This window comes from Cucumis sativus, chromosome 4 (genome assembly GCF_000004075.3).
Source record: "Cucumis sativus cultivar 9930 chromosome 4, Cucumber_9930_V3, whole genome shotgun sequence".
NCBI classification, from domain to species: domain Eukaryota; kingdom Viridiplantae; phylum Streptophyta; class Magnoliopsida; order Cucurbitales; family Cucurbitaceae; genus Cucumis; species Cucumis sativus.
The window spans coordinates 26,173,918-26,187,058 of NC_026658.2; the positions used below are offsets into that span (position 1 = coordinate 26,173,918).

The following is a 13,141-nucleotide window of genomic DNA, read 5'->3' on the forward strand; positions in this document are numbered from 1 at the left end:
CATAGTTCATTCATGTATCCCTCTCGAGTATTTTACTTTTAAACTCTTACCGTGTTTTAATTTTTGAGTTCAAATGAATAAAACCCATTTTTTCTCTTTTTCTATAAGAAAATGAACAAGCTACTTTGATTTATTTTAACATCCCAAATGTCATACTTGGATTAATTTGTTAAATTTTGTATGGGATATATATGTTCCTTATCCTATAGAGATGGGGCTGGAGGTTCACTGCTCTTACTAAGCCCATTTGACCCATTTATTACAATCATGTTTGTTCACAATAGTCCAGGGAAGTTGTTCATTCATTGCTGCTTTCACAGCTATCCATAATTATTAACCCCAGAATCTAATCTGATTTGAATGATTTAATGACAATTTTGAATTATGCAAAAAGAAAAAGTGATAAGATGTGAAGTCATGTATGAAACTAAATCTATGTCTGTATTGAAGGCAAAAAAATCCATATTACCTGAAATATGTGCAACTACCACCAAAGGAGAGATATTGTCATTCAAGAATGCATGTGGATTACTTGCAAATTTAGATACTTATTCTACAATATTAAACAGGAGATTGGAGTTGGTCGGGTTTCTCTATCGCCGGCAAATCCACCTGCAACCAAATACATGAAATGCAACTCGAATCATATTTAGATTCAATTAAAATATCGAGTCGAAAAGCAAAATCTGTATTGTTCTTGAATGGTTTGTCGTAAACTATATAAAAGAAGAATCAATGTTTGAGAACTTGGAATGGCCTTTTCCTTTTGCGTTAAATACTTAAACCGATGGAAGCAGTCAGGCCTTTTCTTTCGGCAAAGATTTCTTTCTACAATCTCCGCTCAAAGAAAAGCTGGCTATTTCTTGGTGTACAGTAAACAATATTCTGATCGAAGAAACAATAATTCGAGATTATTGATTTGATGCCTTACAGAGCTGTTCGAAGACTTCTATAGCAGCCACCCTTACTTGGATGTTGAACTCTTTCCGCATCTTGAATCTTGAACATGGGCACTCCTGTCCCCTTGAGGAGATAGTTTGGAGGGACTACCTACCCCTTCCCTCGGTTGTTCTGATGCGTGACTCTGAGAAGCTAAGTACTCAAGGGCTACAACAATATCACTGATAATTGGCCGGAACATTGGCTGCTCCTGGAGACACATTGCAGCAATTGCGATTGCATGGTGTAGACAACGAAGTGGATAGCGCCCTTCCAGCAGTGGGTCTACTAATTGAACAAACTTCCTCCGGTCTTTTAAAAAAGGGCGAGACTGAAACGAGGCACAGGTGAAAAAAAGTAGTTGTTAGGGCCAGTTCATTTAATATGTCATCTTCTACAACAAGAAGCAGAGCCTAGCCATGGGAAATGGTAGTTGAAAATCAAAATAAAATAATTCTCTCAAACAGGAAAATCATGGAACAGTTTACATTTTCCGAAGATTGTGGAATAGCACCAATAGTTTTGTTCCAAGGCAGCTACAGTAACTACAGAAATAGATTTTCCCAGGGCAATATGAGAATTGACAACTTACCCAAGCAACAAGATTTTGCTCTCCAGGTTTCTTGGTGGTGTCTATAGCTTTCCTGCCTGTAATTATCTCCAAGAGAACTACACCAAAGCAATAGATATCAGATTTAAGGGTCAGTTTCCCACTCATGGCATACTCCGGAGCACAATAGCCATACGTTCCCATAACTCTGGTGGAAACATGAGTGTTGTCACCAACTGGACCTAACTTGGCCAGTCCAAAATCAGAGAGCTTTGGATTGAAGTCATCATCCAGTAAAATATTTGCAGATTTCAAGTCACGGTAAATGACTGGCGGATTGGCTGTGCAGTGAAGATACTCGAGGCCCTGTGCAGCACCAAGTGCAATCTTGATTCGAGTGTTCCAGCTCAATGGTGATCGTTTGGGGAACAAACCTGAAAACAAAATACAAAACCAAGAAGAAACCGAACACAATTAGGAACTAAGTAGAGAGAGTCCCACATAAATATTTATATAACAAGTAAAACTAGTCAACCTTAAAATCTGTTAACCTCAAACAGCAATGCAACAGAAAGATATTTTAAGAAAGCTATTTCTATGCTATTCTTTAGTTATCACTCTCTAATCCCTCAGGCTCAAGAACAGAACAAATATCAAAAGCACCTGATTTCCTTTAGTTTGAGTAGAAACATAGGGTAAAGAAAGATAGACATTTACCAAAAAGATGATTTTCCAAGCTTCCCATCGACATGTACTCGTAGACCAACAGTCTTTGATCCCCATCAGTACAATAACCAATCAATGTGACAAGATTACTGTGATGCAATAAACTTAACATGAGAACTTCAACGATGAATTCCTGATATCCTTGAAGACCATCATGATTGAGTTGTTTAATTGCAACAATCTGTTCGACCAAGCAAACGACAGTTGCATAAACATCAAACTCAACTTTACAGAAAAACAAAACCACATTGAGTTTTTCACCGATCTAGGTGGTTAAAAAAAAAAAAAAACCAGCAAGAACAACCTGGCCTGATTCTAGTCGGCCTTTGTAAACTCTTCCAAAACCGCCTTCACCAATCAAGTTCACTTCTTTGAAACCTCTTGTGGCAGTCGCCAATTCGCGAAACGGGAAGCTTCGCGCAGCTCCACATTTCCGGTTGTTTCCACCTCTGTTTTGTGATTCCTTCCCTTTTCCAGTTTCTGCACACAAATTCAACAACCATATGATGAAAATCAAAAGCTTATTTACTAATCCTTTTCATTTAGCAACAAAAAGCACTAAGAATCTGGTAGTTGCAGTAGACATTTACCATTTGAATACGACTTCCCCCTCCCACTCCCTGCGCGAAAATTTTCAAGTGTACAAATCCCAAAACATCGAAGACTTAGTGAAATCTGACCTCAAAAGAAAGAAAGAAAGAGAAAGAGAGCTTAAAATTCGAACGAGTACATACCGTTGTCAATTTCGACCTTGCTGGCGTCTTTACAACGAGTACGAATGCAAGAAAAACAGCTCATCTCCAAAAGCAGAGCAATTGAAATTATCACTCACAAAGAAAAATCACTCAAACCAACGAAATCCGCAATTCCCAACTCGACCCATATACACATTTCAAATTAACTTCACTCTAGCCCTGACCAGAGGGAGAAAGCTTGGTCCCATGAGCCCCCCCCTCCGAATCAGGAAGATTTGAAGACAAACCCTAGGGTTAAGCAGAGAAGAACCGTTAGAAAGAGAGGAAGAGAGAAAAAAATAATTTTACAAAGAAAAAAACAAAATAAAGAGTGTAGGCTTACATACTCTAAGAACCCAACAAAAAAAAAAAAGTAAATAAATAGGGAAATTCGATCAGAAGTATCGCCACAGGCAAATATGATCTTTCAACCAGAGATAGATCTAAAGGGCAAAAATGAGAAAGCAAAGCTAAATATGAATGGGTTGGTCGGAGGAGGAAGTCCACCGGCAACGATCGGGTTCAGATTCCGGCGAAGTAAAAGAAGAAGGGTGATGACACAGAGATTTAGCTTCAAATTATTTCCCTGTTTCTTCCTAGAAAAGGAAACCCAAGTGAGCATTTTTGTTTAGGGTTTGAATCTGGGGAGATGGTGGGCCTCCATTTCTTTGCATTTATGTTTGTGGGTAATCGTCACAAGTCGCTCTCTTCCCTCTGAATTTCTTCTTTCCTTTTGCCCGCATTTAAACGTTCCGGTCGGCCGGTCCTCAAGTTTCCCTCACTGCCCTTCATCTTCACTGCTATTTACGAAACCAACACTCTCCCATCGGTTCAAATCCGGTTGGAACTATGGGTTAGCGTGTTTGACTTTGTTTTTTTCTAAAGTCAACTCCTTTCCTCCATTGACGGACGTTAAACCTTACCTGACGGAGCACTGTACTAATTCGGTGCAACACTGCAAATCTCATCCACATCACATGCAATGTTGATTAGAAATTCAAAACTTATCATTAATCTTGAAAAATGGGTCATAAAAAGCTCGATGAGCCAACTGGCTTGACATAGATCGAAGCAAAGTTGTCGTTGATGTGAACAGTGATATAAATCATATGATTTTGTTTAATTAAAGAAAAAAGTTTTTGTTTTTTGTCCTGTAACTTGAAAGAATATGATATAAAACTAGACTGGGACCCATTAAAGTGAAAAAGAAAAAAGATAAGAAAGACACAAGTAGAAACAAAAGATGGCACATGATTGGATTGTTGTATAATGTGAAGAATGGTGGTTATAGATTTGGACCCAAATCTAGGATGCAAGTGTTGGGAAATAACAGCACAACCCCAATTCTTTTTCCAAAGTATTTAAATAGAAAAGCATGTCTGGTTCTATTTCTGTATTCAATGTGTTTGGCTGTCTGGGACCAGAATTACATATTGGGATCTCAACCCAGTTAACCACAGCACAAGAGAAAGATTATAAATTCTTCAACATGGTCATTGGAATCACTTTTTGGGTTACAATCAGAATTTTGATGGACAGTAGAATATAACTGACATCATTTACCAATGTCCTGGAAAGGCAATAATGCACTTGCAGACATTCAAGCTGTTTGGAATCACTTTCTAACACGTTTGAAATGCTTTTAACGTTTTTAAGCACTTGGAAAATTATTCCAATAAGCTAAAAGTTGGTTGAAGTTGGGCAAGAATCTGTATATAAGAAACGATGCCAAGATGCCAGATTCTGTCCTTGCTCGACTTTGCTTTGTACTCTTCTTAGTTCTTTCAATGCTCTCTCTTATGAAATCAATCCCTCAAATGAATTTCCTTATGCTTTCAATTTCTCTTCATGAGGTTTTGATTGAAAGTTTCATCAAAAATTTGAACTTCATTGGTTGTTGGTGAAGATCCGTACAGTTCGGTCAAAGAAGAAATCAAGGTCGTCAAACTCAATTTCTATGCGGTGTATGACAAATTGTAGCCATTTGAAAACAAACCTGTGAAGGGTGAAGTTGATCTGGAAGACCCAATAACTTTCTAAGCCCACTTCAAAACAAAAGCCCATGGTGAAAAACCCTTGATCTGACAAAATATCTACATCATTTCCTCCAAGAGTTAGGTGAGGGAAAGAAAAGTTAGCTGCCGTTTCTAGTTGTAGAGAGGAACCCAAGCCGCCGCGCCAATTTTTGATCAAGAACTGCATCCAACTTGTCTCCGGCGACGTTAAAATCAAGGTTTTGCCGTTTCTAAAAAATGAAACTTATTTGTTGAAGATCTATAGCTTTTTGACTATTTGAACTTTTGAGATATTTATGGATTTTTATTTTCTTAAAACCATTGCAGATCTATCGAAGGAAGCTCCAAACGTGAGTGGATCTAATCGGATCTGAAATCCGAAAATTATTGGCAGCAAAATATTTTCAGTGTGGTCGTATAGATTGAAGGTTGGTTTGATCTGTAACCCCTCTGGTGATCATCTTCACTAAATTCATTCTTCCTACTATGTACATCTGCTTTATACTTTCGGTTGCTGATTTTCAAATATTTTGACTTTTGTGTGCATTTTTGCAATTTTTTCTGCGATTTTATCTGATTGAACTCAATCGTAGAGGGAAACTTAGATAAGTCTGTTAGTGTAGGCAATTTAGTATAGACAATTTCAAGTGGATGCTTTTCTGCTGAGTGAGAGATTTTGTGTGTGGTTGAATGCAACCACAGCTTGAGGCACTATGCTCCACTGCGTTGGTTTTGGTTGCCAAGGGACCTTATTAGATTGCTCAAAGTTATACTGATCACCTCTGTATGGCCATTGGTCTTTGGATGACCAGTGGTACTAAATTGTAACCCTTCCTTTATCCACCACACCTTATGTGGGGAAGGGTGTGCGTCTGGTTTTAAGTTTGGTGTTGTAAATAGGGGTTTATCAACTTTTCTTTTTCATTATTAACCACTATGAGTGGGCTTTGTGGTCAAGAAGGATCATGTAAGTGTTTTTAGGATCAATTAATTCTAATGCAGAAGCTCACAAGGTGGCCTAGACACTCATAGATATATATGTACTGTTAAGTTTGTCATGCGTCCTTGTTGGCCACAGCAAAAACACTTCCCAGAGTGTTGGTTTGGCATAGGAATATTCCTTTGGGATTCTTGAGTTTTCTGTAGGCTTAAATTTGTTTTCTTTTGTTTTGCTAAAAGGATATGTGGAAGTACCACCTATTTCAAATGTTCTTTGGGGTTTCAAAATTTCCTTCTTTGAGATTTATCGTGATACTCCAGCTGGATCATTCTATTGCATTCGGGGTTTTGTGAATCTCTTTCTATTGTGGCTGTCCAATCCACTGATTCCACCTTGGGCTGGGATGGTGTTTTTTGGTGGTTCTTGAATAATTTACAGGTTTGAATTTTGTCTGAAATGTCTTTTTTCTTTATGTGCAGGTATATTAAATCCTTGGGGTCACTTTGAAGGCGTTCTTGTGCTTGTAAGCTACCTTCGTTTCTGTTTTATTGACTCCGAATTGTTCTCTCTGCTTTCTTTCACGATTGTTGATTTTTTTCGTTAGTGTGGATCACTGTCGCTGTCATCAACCGCTCAAATTGAATGCTCTGATTCTAAATTTATGTCATTTAGTATTTGGTAACACCTTGCATATTTGCGAGAGAGTTGAGTTTAACTTAAGTCATCATTGGTTGTCCCTGCTTTGCTTCATTGTTATTATGGCTCTCCAAACGTATGCTCATTCCCAGCTCTCAGGACCTCACCTCACTGCCTTATCCTCCATACTCTCTTCCTACTCAACTAGTGAGATTCGACTCCCTCTAACTTCTACTACTTCAAGACGACGCCATCTTCGTCTTGTTTGCTCCAGCAGTGATGCTAATAGTAATAAGAAGGGAGTACCCAATTCCAACTATGTTGTTCCACTTAATAAATCTTTTTCCCCAGCTAACTCATCTTGCATCACTCGACCCCTTGCTGAGATCCTCCGCGATCTAAACAAGAGAATCCCCGATAACATCGCTCAGAAAGCCCCTCATTCTGACACCAATGATCGTTCTCCTGCCACTTTCATCCCTTGGTTTCATGCTAATAGGATGTTGAGTTTCTATGCCCCTGGATGGTGTGGAGAGATACGAGATGTCATATTTTCAGACAATGGTAGTGTAACTGTGGTATATCGTGTGACTGTTCGAGGATCGGATGGAGAAGCACATCGTGAATCGACAGGAACTGTCTCAGCTACTGATAGCAATATTGAGGATCCTGTAGCTGCTGCAGAGGAAATAGCTTTTTGCAAGGCTTGTGCGAGATTTGGCCTCGGTTTGTACCTCTATCATGAAGAATGAATGAAGCAAACAACAGAACGATGCCATACTTCCCCGACGTGTAATAAAGTTTTTTTAGTTTCAATATTTTGTAGAAATGAGTACAATCTTGGCCTTGAGACACTTGAGAAGTGTACAATAGTAGTTTTAGATGATTCTGTGGAGCTTGAACTTTAGCAAAGTCATGTATGGATACTTCCATACCATGTTGCTGATTTACATCTTTTCCATTTACACGTGTACTCCATTTCAAATATGCATTTTCAGTTTTACCCTTTTCAAATGGATTATTCACAGTTGCTTTTACTGTTTGAGGCAATCGAGATTTGGCTTCAAATTTCCCTGTTTCTTCCAAGAAAAGGAATTTCAACGTCTTTTTCCTCTGGGAGAGGCAAAAAGAGGAGTTTTGTAGAGTTTGAACTTTTGGGTGGGGGAATGGTGGGCCATTGTTTCTTTGCATTTATGTTAGTGGGCAATCCTAACACAAGACTCTGCATTTCTGCCTTCACTTTGCCGGCATTCAAAAGTTTCGGCCGGCCGTTCAGTTTCCGCCACTGCCCTTTATCATCTCCGTTTTTACGAAACTAACACTGCCAGCCCCACCGGTTCTGTTCGGACCGGGTTTGAATAAGGTCAACGCCTTAGCCCTTACGGTCTAACCTCGGTTCATGACGTTAAATCTAATCTAACGGAGAACTGTACAAAGTCTCATCCACATCACATGCAATGCTGCTTATAAATAGTAGTTTGTTAATTATTTTTCTAAATAATAATAATAATAATAAGATTAATTCTTCTTCTATTATTATTATTATTAAAAAAATAGCACTGATAGCTTCATGAGAGCCAATTGATTGACATAGACTCGAAGCAAAGTTGTGGTTGGGTTAATGCCATAGAGTGATATAATTTTGGTTTGATTAAGGAAGAAAGGTTAATTCTTTCTCTCTTTTTCTTTGGCTTTGTCGTATTATTAGATCATGAAACTAACGCATAGATGAATATATAATTACTACCAAGAAAAAAAGAGAGACCTGGGCCCATAGAAAAGGAAAAAGACAAATTGAAGCAAAAGAAGTCACGTGCTGGGTGGTAGTTGTATAATATGAACAATCAGAATTTAGATGAAGAAGAACAGTATAATATAAGTGGCATCATTTATCGAAGTTTGGGAAAAAGCAATAATGGAGACAATTAACACATCATTTGTTCTTGAAAAGTTCACTGTATATTGATTTTGGTTTTGGTTTGAACCCGTAAACAGATGAATGAGTTGGATCTAGACAATAATTGTACAAATCACTAAGGTCTAGATCGAGAAAATGAGATAAACTGAAGTTACTATCTGTACATAACTGCAATATTAATTGTATCGTATACATAACAAATATCATGTCCTCACAGCTGCAATACTAAATCGGGTTGAATTTGAGAAAGAATCTGCAGATTAGAATTGGGTGCAGCAGATAAGCCTAATCCAAAATTAAGGTCAGGATCGAAGGCGATTGAATCTAGCACAGGACGTGTTGATAATTCTTGCCAATGTGCCTTTTCACTACGCTTGTCTTGTTGTGCATCGACTGTGTCCTGAAAGCAGGCGCGGGCTGGTGAATGCCACGGAGCGTGTGACTGAGAGGCATCTTCTTCTGCAAGTTTTGGCATTCCAGTTTGGTTTAACAAATCCGTATTATCTGAACTGGAAGGGACTTGGAAAGAAGCATTGTTGAGAGGAGCTGGGCATGTAGAGTATTCTGAACAAGACGTCCCACCAAGAATAGAATCAAGTCTTACCATTTTCATTTCTTGTGAAAAATGGGGGAAAAGATTACCATTTGTGGGGTGGATGTTTGAAGGAACTAGTATGTTCTGTTCATTCGGTATACAAGTTGTTGATCCTATTAAACCTCTACTTCTGTCTAGCAACACTGTCTTGCTTTCAGCATTTCTCACTCTATCAATTTCATTATCAGCATCTTCGCCGAGTTTCAAAAAATTATTTGAAACACCAATGTTGGCCGTGCTTTCTGCCACTGTTTTCATGTCGGATGAGCCTCCATCCAGAGGCAACAAATGATGCTGCTGTAGCATTTCAATTTCTTGTATTAATACTCGCCCCAGCTCCCGACTAATACCTTTGATTTTCTTTAAAGCAATATTCCAAACTGCAGGACCAAGATCGGCTGCAAAGAGAGCTAAGCTTCTTGCATAACCATGCTCGGCATGCAAACCCACCTGTTTGATAATGATAAAAATTAGCTTTATGATGACTGCAGTCAAACTCACCCCAATCCACCCCATCACAGAAAAAAAAAAAAAAAGGAGGGAGGGAGAGAAGAAAAAGAGCAACCCCACACTCATTCCCAAACTAAAATGGATTCCTTCAAGACGATAAATAAGAAGTAATACGATCTCCAATGAATATACAAAAAAGTTCAATAGAAGAACAGAACAAGGAGTGCACTACATACAGTAATTAGTTGCTTCAAGTCTCCATCAAGGTCACCAAAGACAGATGGCCAATTCCCACATGACGTGGAACGATTATAGGTATCACGTCTATTCTCATTCACAGCCATATTATCATTCTTTCCACTTTTAAGAACACCCTTTAAAACAGAAGCTGAAAACGAGTGGATAAAACTCTCAGATATGTTGGACAAAACTCTAACGATGGCCATAAGATATTTTGTAGTAGTGTGAAGTATAAAAGACCTGGAAACTCAATTTTCCATTCAGGCAACCAGCTGGCCAAAGTTTCGCCATGTTGAGCTTGTGCTGTAGATGTTCTTGCTAGAGGATCTGCAGGCAGGGGTCTGAAGGTGGAACGAGCTCTTCTCAAATTGTAACCATTGACATTGTAGGAATCATCACATCCAGAAGCAAGAGTAGCACCTGAGCAGAACTCTGCTCCATTACTGTCAATAGCGTTACCAATACCTAATGATTTCTTCAGGCTCTTTCCTGGAGGCCTACCTCTCCTCACAACTTTCTGTTCTGGTTCACTTTCATCGCTGCTCTCTCGCCTCAAATTCTCAAAATCCTTCTTTGCAAGTTCTTGTATTGATCGTGCCTAAAATAAAGTGAACTTTAAAACATATAAACAGTAAATCCAATAATTATTCTAAAGCCACAACGTTCAAAGACAAAAATCCAAACTTGTTTAAACCTGACGGAAGAAAACAGTATCAGAAGCATTATACTTCATTGCATTCGAACATATCAAAAAAATGTCTTCCTGCAAGATTAAAATGATAAAATATCAATACTTCACCCTATATTCCATCGCCACATTAAATTCACAAATTACTTGAAATAAATATAAATATGTATAGAAAAAAAGCATACAGTCATAAAGAGTAAAAGATGTTCATCTTATGTCATCTAACCAAATTCCTGATGTTCAAACTTTTAGACAATAGCATGAAATATACATTATAAGAGCTCATCACAGATACTAATCAAAACCCATCGAAATTAAGACCTTGCACATCAGTGCCTTGAGTTCCAAACCACAGTTCATAAAAAGGGCAACCATACACTTCAAGTTCGTAAAACCTTGGGGGATTGTGAACACGGGTAGGATAAATAGCAGAAAATTCTGCAGTCTTTTGCACATACATTGACATGGATGTAATTCAGACGACTCAAACAGTTCCATGAGTCAAATATCATAAAATTAGAGAGTTGAAAAGAAGACAGAGACGTAGGCACAATCTACTGGTCAACAGAATGCAAGTCTTCAACAATAATTAAGAACCAAGCACTACATAATTAGTAAATGAACGTATCAACAGAAATAAAAAAAGAAATTATAAAAGCACAAGTACGCACTTCAAACTGTTCCAAATTTGCGTAAGCTCCTTCATCTAATTTCGTTCTCACAGTCCCAAAATCCATAGGATTTTGAATAATGACATGGTAATCGGGAAGCTGTAAAGATTACCAAAAAATGAATCAAATTTAAGAAAACCTAAAACTAACCAATAAAAAGATTATATTCAAGAAAGAAAAAAACAAAACAAAACAAAGAAAAGTACATCGTTTGGATCCACGGGTTCGGAAAATACTCCATGGGTGTCTTTTCTGAAAGAAAACAGAGAGTACCACTCAGAACGATTATTAAATTGCAAACAATAATGTTGGAAAACGATAAGAAACAAATGAACAGTCGCACTTTTGAAGCCTATCAAGGATGAAAATCAACAACTTTTTGTCTGGCAAAGTTGTCGTGGGACCAGACTCCACCTGCGACCCTACCCACCACATAAAATAGTATCAGCAAATAAAGTTCACAAACACACACACACCACCTTCTTCTTCTTCTTCAACAATAACAACAACTGAGCTTTGTTAAGAATTGGATACCATACCATGTGCAGGGTCTGTCGCTTTCAAAGCTTTATCTTCTCTCTGCAAATTAAGTTAATATCACCATTAAAACAATATTACAACTCTTGGGGTAGTGGGATTCGATTTCAATATAATATTTAACTGTTTAGAAAGGCCTCCAATTTGATTACATCAACATAAAAAGTCAGAGATAAGACAAATTCATTCTTTTTCTAGTTGATACTCCATTATTTGGTTTGAAATATAAAATTTTAAAAAAAAGTGAGAGTTCCATTAAGTAATATTATCTACTGAAAGAGAGCTACAATGATCTCAAACTTCAAAAAGATAAAATAGAGACGAAACTTGACCAAGTCAAACACAAACCACAAACAACCGATCTGACAGAAAGTTTGCCAGAATCTTCAATTTACACGCGAAGTTAAACAAATAATTAAATCTCGTTCGTCTGGATAACATAACACAGCAATTCAATTTTTTTATTACATATTTTAAAAAGAAATTTAAAATTGGTAGATTTTATAAATCGTTTCCGAAGGGTTTTTCTTGTTTTAAAATGTTTTTTTTTTTTTTTGTGTGTTTAAAATAGACAGTTCATCACCACTTGAGAAGATCCAAACTGGGCGGCGCCGGTTCTGCGACGCTTGAGGGCTGTCTCGGACTCTTCGCCATAGGAGGCCAATTTACGCAAAGAATAACCGGACAATGTTGGACAGTTTTGACGAGACGTTAAACCGAGTAAGGGCTTATGCTTCTTCTCAATGCGCTCGTCGTCGTCGTCGGCAGCGGCAGTGATGGGGACTTGCTCTGTTCCGGAGTGAACATTGAGATTCCGACAAGAAGGTGGGTTCCTAGGGTTGGAGGAAAAGTCGAAAGCGTCAGACGGTTCTTGATGCTGTTCCTCCTGCAACTTTTGCTGTTTGAGGAAGCGCTTTTGGAGATCTAAAAGAGAAGGGCGACCCTTTTTCTTCTTCTTCTTCATGGTGGATTTAGAAACCTCGCCCATTCTTCTTCCCTTTCTAGCAGGAACCAAAGGCAGGGAGGTTAATTGATTTCAGTTTTCACGGCGGACGATGCAGGATTTCTAGGCACGTGCGAATCGCATGACCCTTTCACGTGCGAATCCGTGACGGAATAACGTGCATGCAAAGGAATAGAACACAACCGAACGCTCTCTTCAAATTATTAAACTCTAAACAAACTAAACTACTAACGCATCTCAATATGGGCCCAGTCCATCATAATGGGCTTTTCTTTTATTTAGTTAAAATATTTTAACTCTATAGGGTAGAACTTAGAACTAGAAGGTCAAGTATAAAAAAGAAAAAGAGACTCTAAGAGAAATATAAAAAATTATAAAATAAAGAAATATCAAACAGAGAGAGAGAGAGAGAGAGAGAGAGCCCATATATGTAAAGGGAAGGTCAGATTTGGGCCTAGTTATGCGGGCCTGGGGTTGGTATTGGGCTTATTTGATTGGAAAGAGGGGCTTTGAGAGGTTTCGGGCGCGGGGGGGAGGT

General features: G+C 38.2%; 3 protein-coding genes across 6 annotated transcripts; 1 reads left to right on the top strand and 2 right to left on the bottom strand.

The window, feature by feature from the left end:
• Positions 1–418: 418 nt before the first annotated feature.
• Positions 419–3,709, bottom strand: LOC101203407 (probable serine/threonine-protein kinase PBL21). 3 transcript variants are annotated; one of them, XM_031884713.1, is made up of 8 exons: positions 3,297–3,707; positions 2,950–3,198; positions 2,806–2,835; positions 2,520–2,695; positions 2,207–2,396; positions 1,532–1,923; positions 932–1,270; positions 419–612 (listed from the first exon to the last, which is right to left on the bottom strand). In XM_031884713.1, exons 2-7 carry the CDS (start codon positions 3,011–3,013, stop codon positions 965–967), a joined length of 1,158 nt encoding a protein of 385 aa, XP_031740573.1. In that variant the 5' UTR covers positions 3,014–3,198; positions 3,297–3,707; the 3' UTR covers positions 419–612; positions 932–964. The 3 variants fall into 3 exon arrangements, with proteins under 3 accessions (XP_031740573.1, XP_011654273.1, XP_011654274.1); XM_011655971.2 differs by having other exon boundaries at positions 2,950–3,707; XM_011655972.2 differs by lacking the exon at positions 2,806–2,835 and having other exon boundaries at positions 2,950–3,709.
• Positions 3,710–4,697: 988 nt separating this feature from the next.
• On the top strand, positions 4,698–7,590 carry LOC101203655 (DNA repair RAD52-like protein 2, chloroplastic). Of its 2 annotated transcripts, XM_004145496.3 has the most exons (4): positions 4,698–5,182; positions 5,292–5,392; positions 6,384–6,427; positions 6,509–7,590. In XM_004145496.3, exon 4 carries the CDS (start codon positions 6,663–6,665, stop codon positions 7,290–7,292), a length of 630 nt encoding a protein of 209 aa, XP_004145544.1. In that variant the 5' UTR covers positions 4,698–5,182; positions 5,292–5,392; positions 6,384–6,427; positions 6,509–6,662; the 3' UTR covers positions 7,293–7,590. The 2 variants fall into 2 exon arrangements, with proteins under 2 accessions (XP_004145544.1, XP_031740574.1); XM_031884714.1 differs by having other exon boundaries at positions 6,384–7,590.
• Positions 7,591–8,476: 886 nt separating this feature from the next.
• Positions 8,477–13,130, bottom strand: LOC101217603. Its single transcript, XM_004145552.3, has 9 exons — positions 12,223–13,130; positions 11,642–11,681; positions 11,446–11,524; positions 11,309–11,354; positions 11,103–11,201; positions 10,438–10,506; positions 9,984–10,341; positions 9,740–9,891; positions 8,477–9,503 (listed from the first exon to the last, which is right to left on the bottom strand). The coding sequence occupies exons 1-9, from the start codon at positions 12,625–12,627 to the stop codon at positions 8,670–8,672; spliced, it is 2,082 nt and encodes a 693-aa protein (XP_004145600.1). The 5' UTR covers positions 12,628–13,130; the 3' UTR covers positions 8,477–8,669.
• Between the last annotated feature and the right edge of the window lie 11 nt (positions 13,131–13,141).

Bases quoted from the DNA above. Each gene is read 5' to 3' on its own strand.
- LOC101203407 (XM_031884713.1), bottom strand. From the start codon at position 3,013: ATGAGCTGTTTTTCTTGCATTCGTACTCGTTGTAAAGACGCCAGCAAG. The intron at 2,397-2,519 runs GTTGTTCTTGCT...TTGGTCGAACAG, and splicing joins GCCGACTAGAATCAGGCCAG to ATTGTTGCAATTAAACAACT. The intron at 1,924-2,206 runs GTAAATGTCTAT...TTTTGTTTTCAG, and splicing joins CTTGGAAAATCATCTTTTTG to GTTTGTTCCCCAAACGATCA.
- LOC101203655 (XM_031884714.1), top strand. From the start codon at position 6,663: ATGGCTCTCCAAACGTATGCTCATTCCCAGCTCTCAGGACCTCACCTC.
- LOC101217603 (XM_004145552.3), bottom strand. From the start codon at position 12,627: ATGGGCGAGGTTTCTAAATCCACCATGAAGAAGAAGAAGAAAAAGGGT. The intron at 11,202-11,308 runs GTACTTTTCTTT...TAATCTTTACAG, and splicing joins AACCCGTGGATCCAAACGAT to CTTCCCGATTACCATGTCAT. The intron at 9,892-9,983 runs GTCTTTTATACT...ACTCGTTTTCAG, and splicing joins ATGGAAAATTGAGTTTCCAG to CTTCTGTTTTAAAGGGTGTT.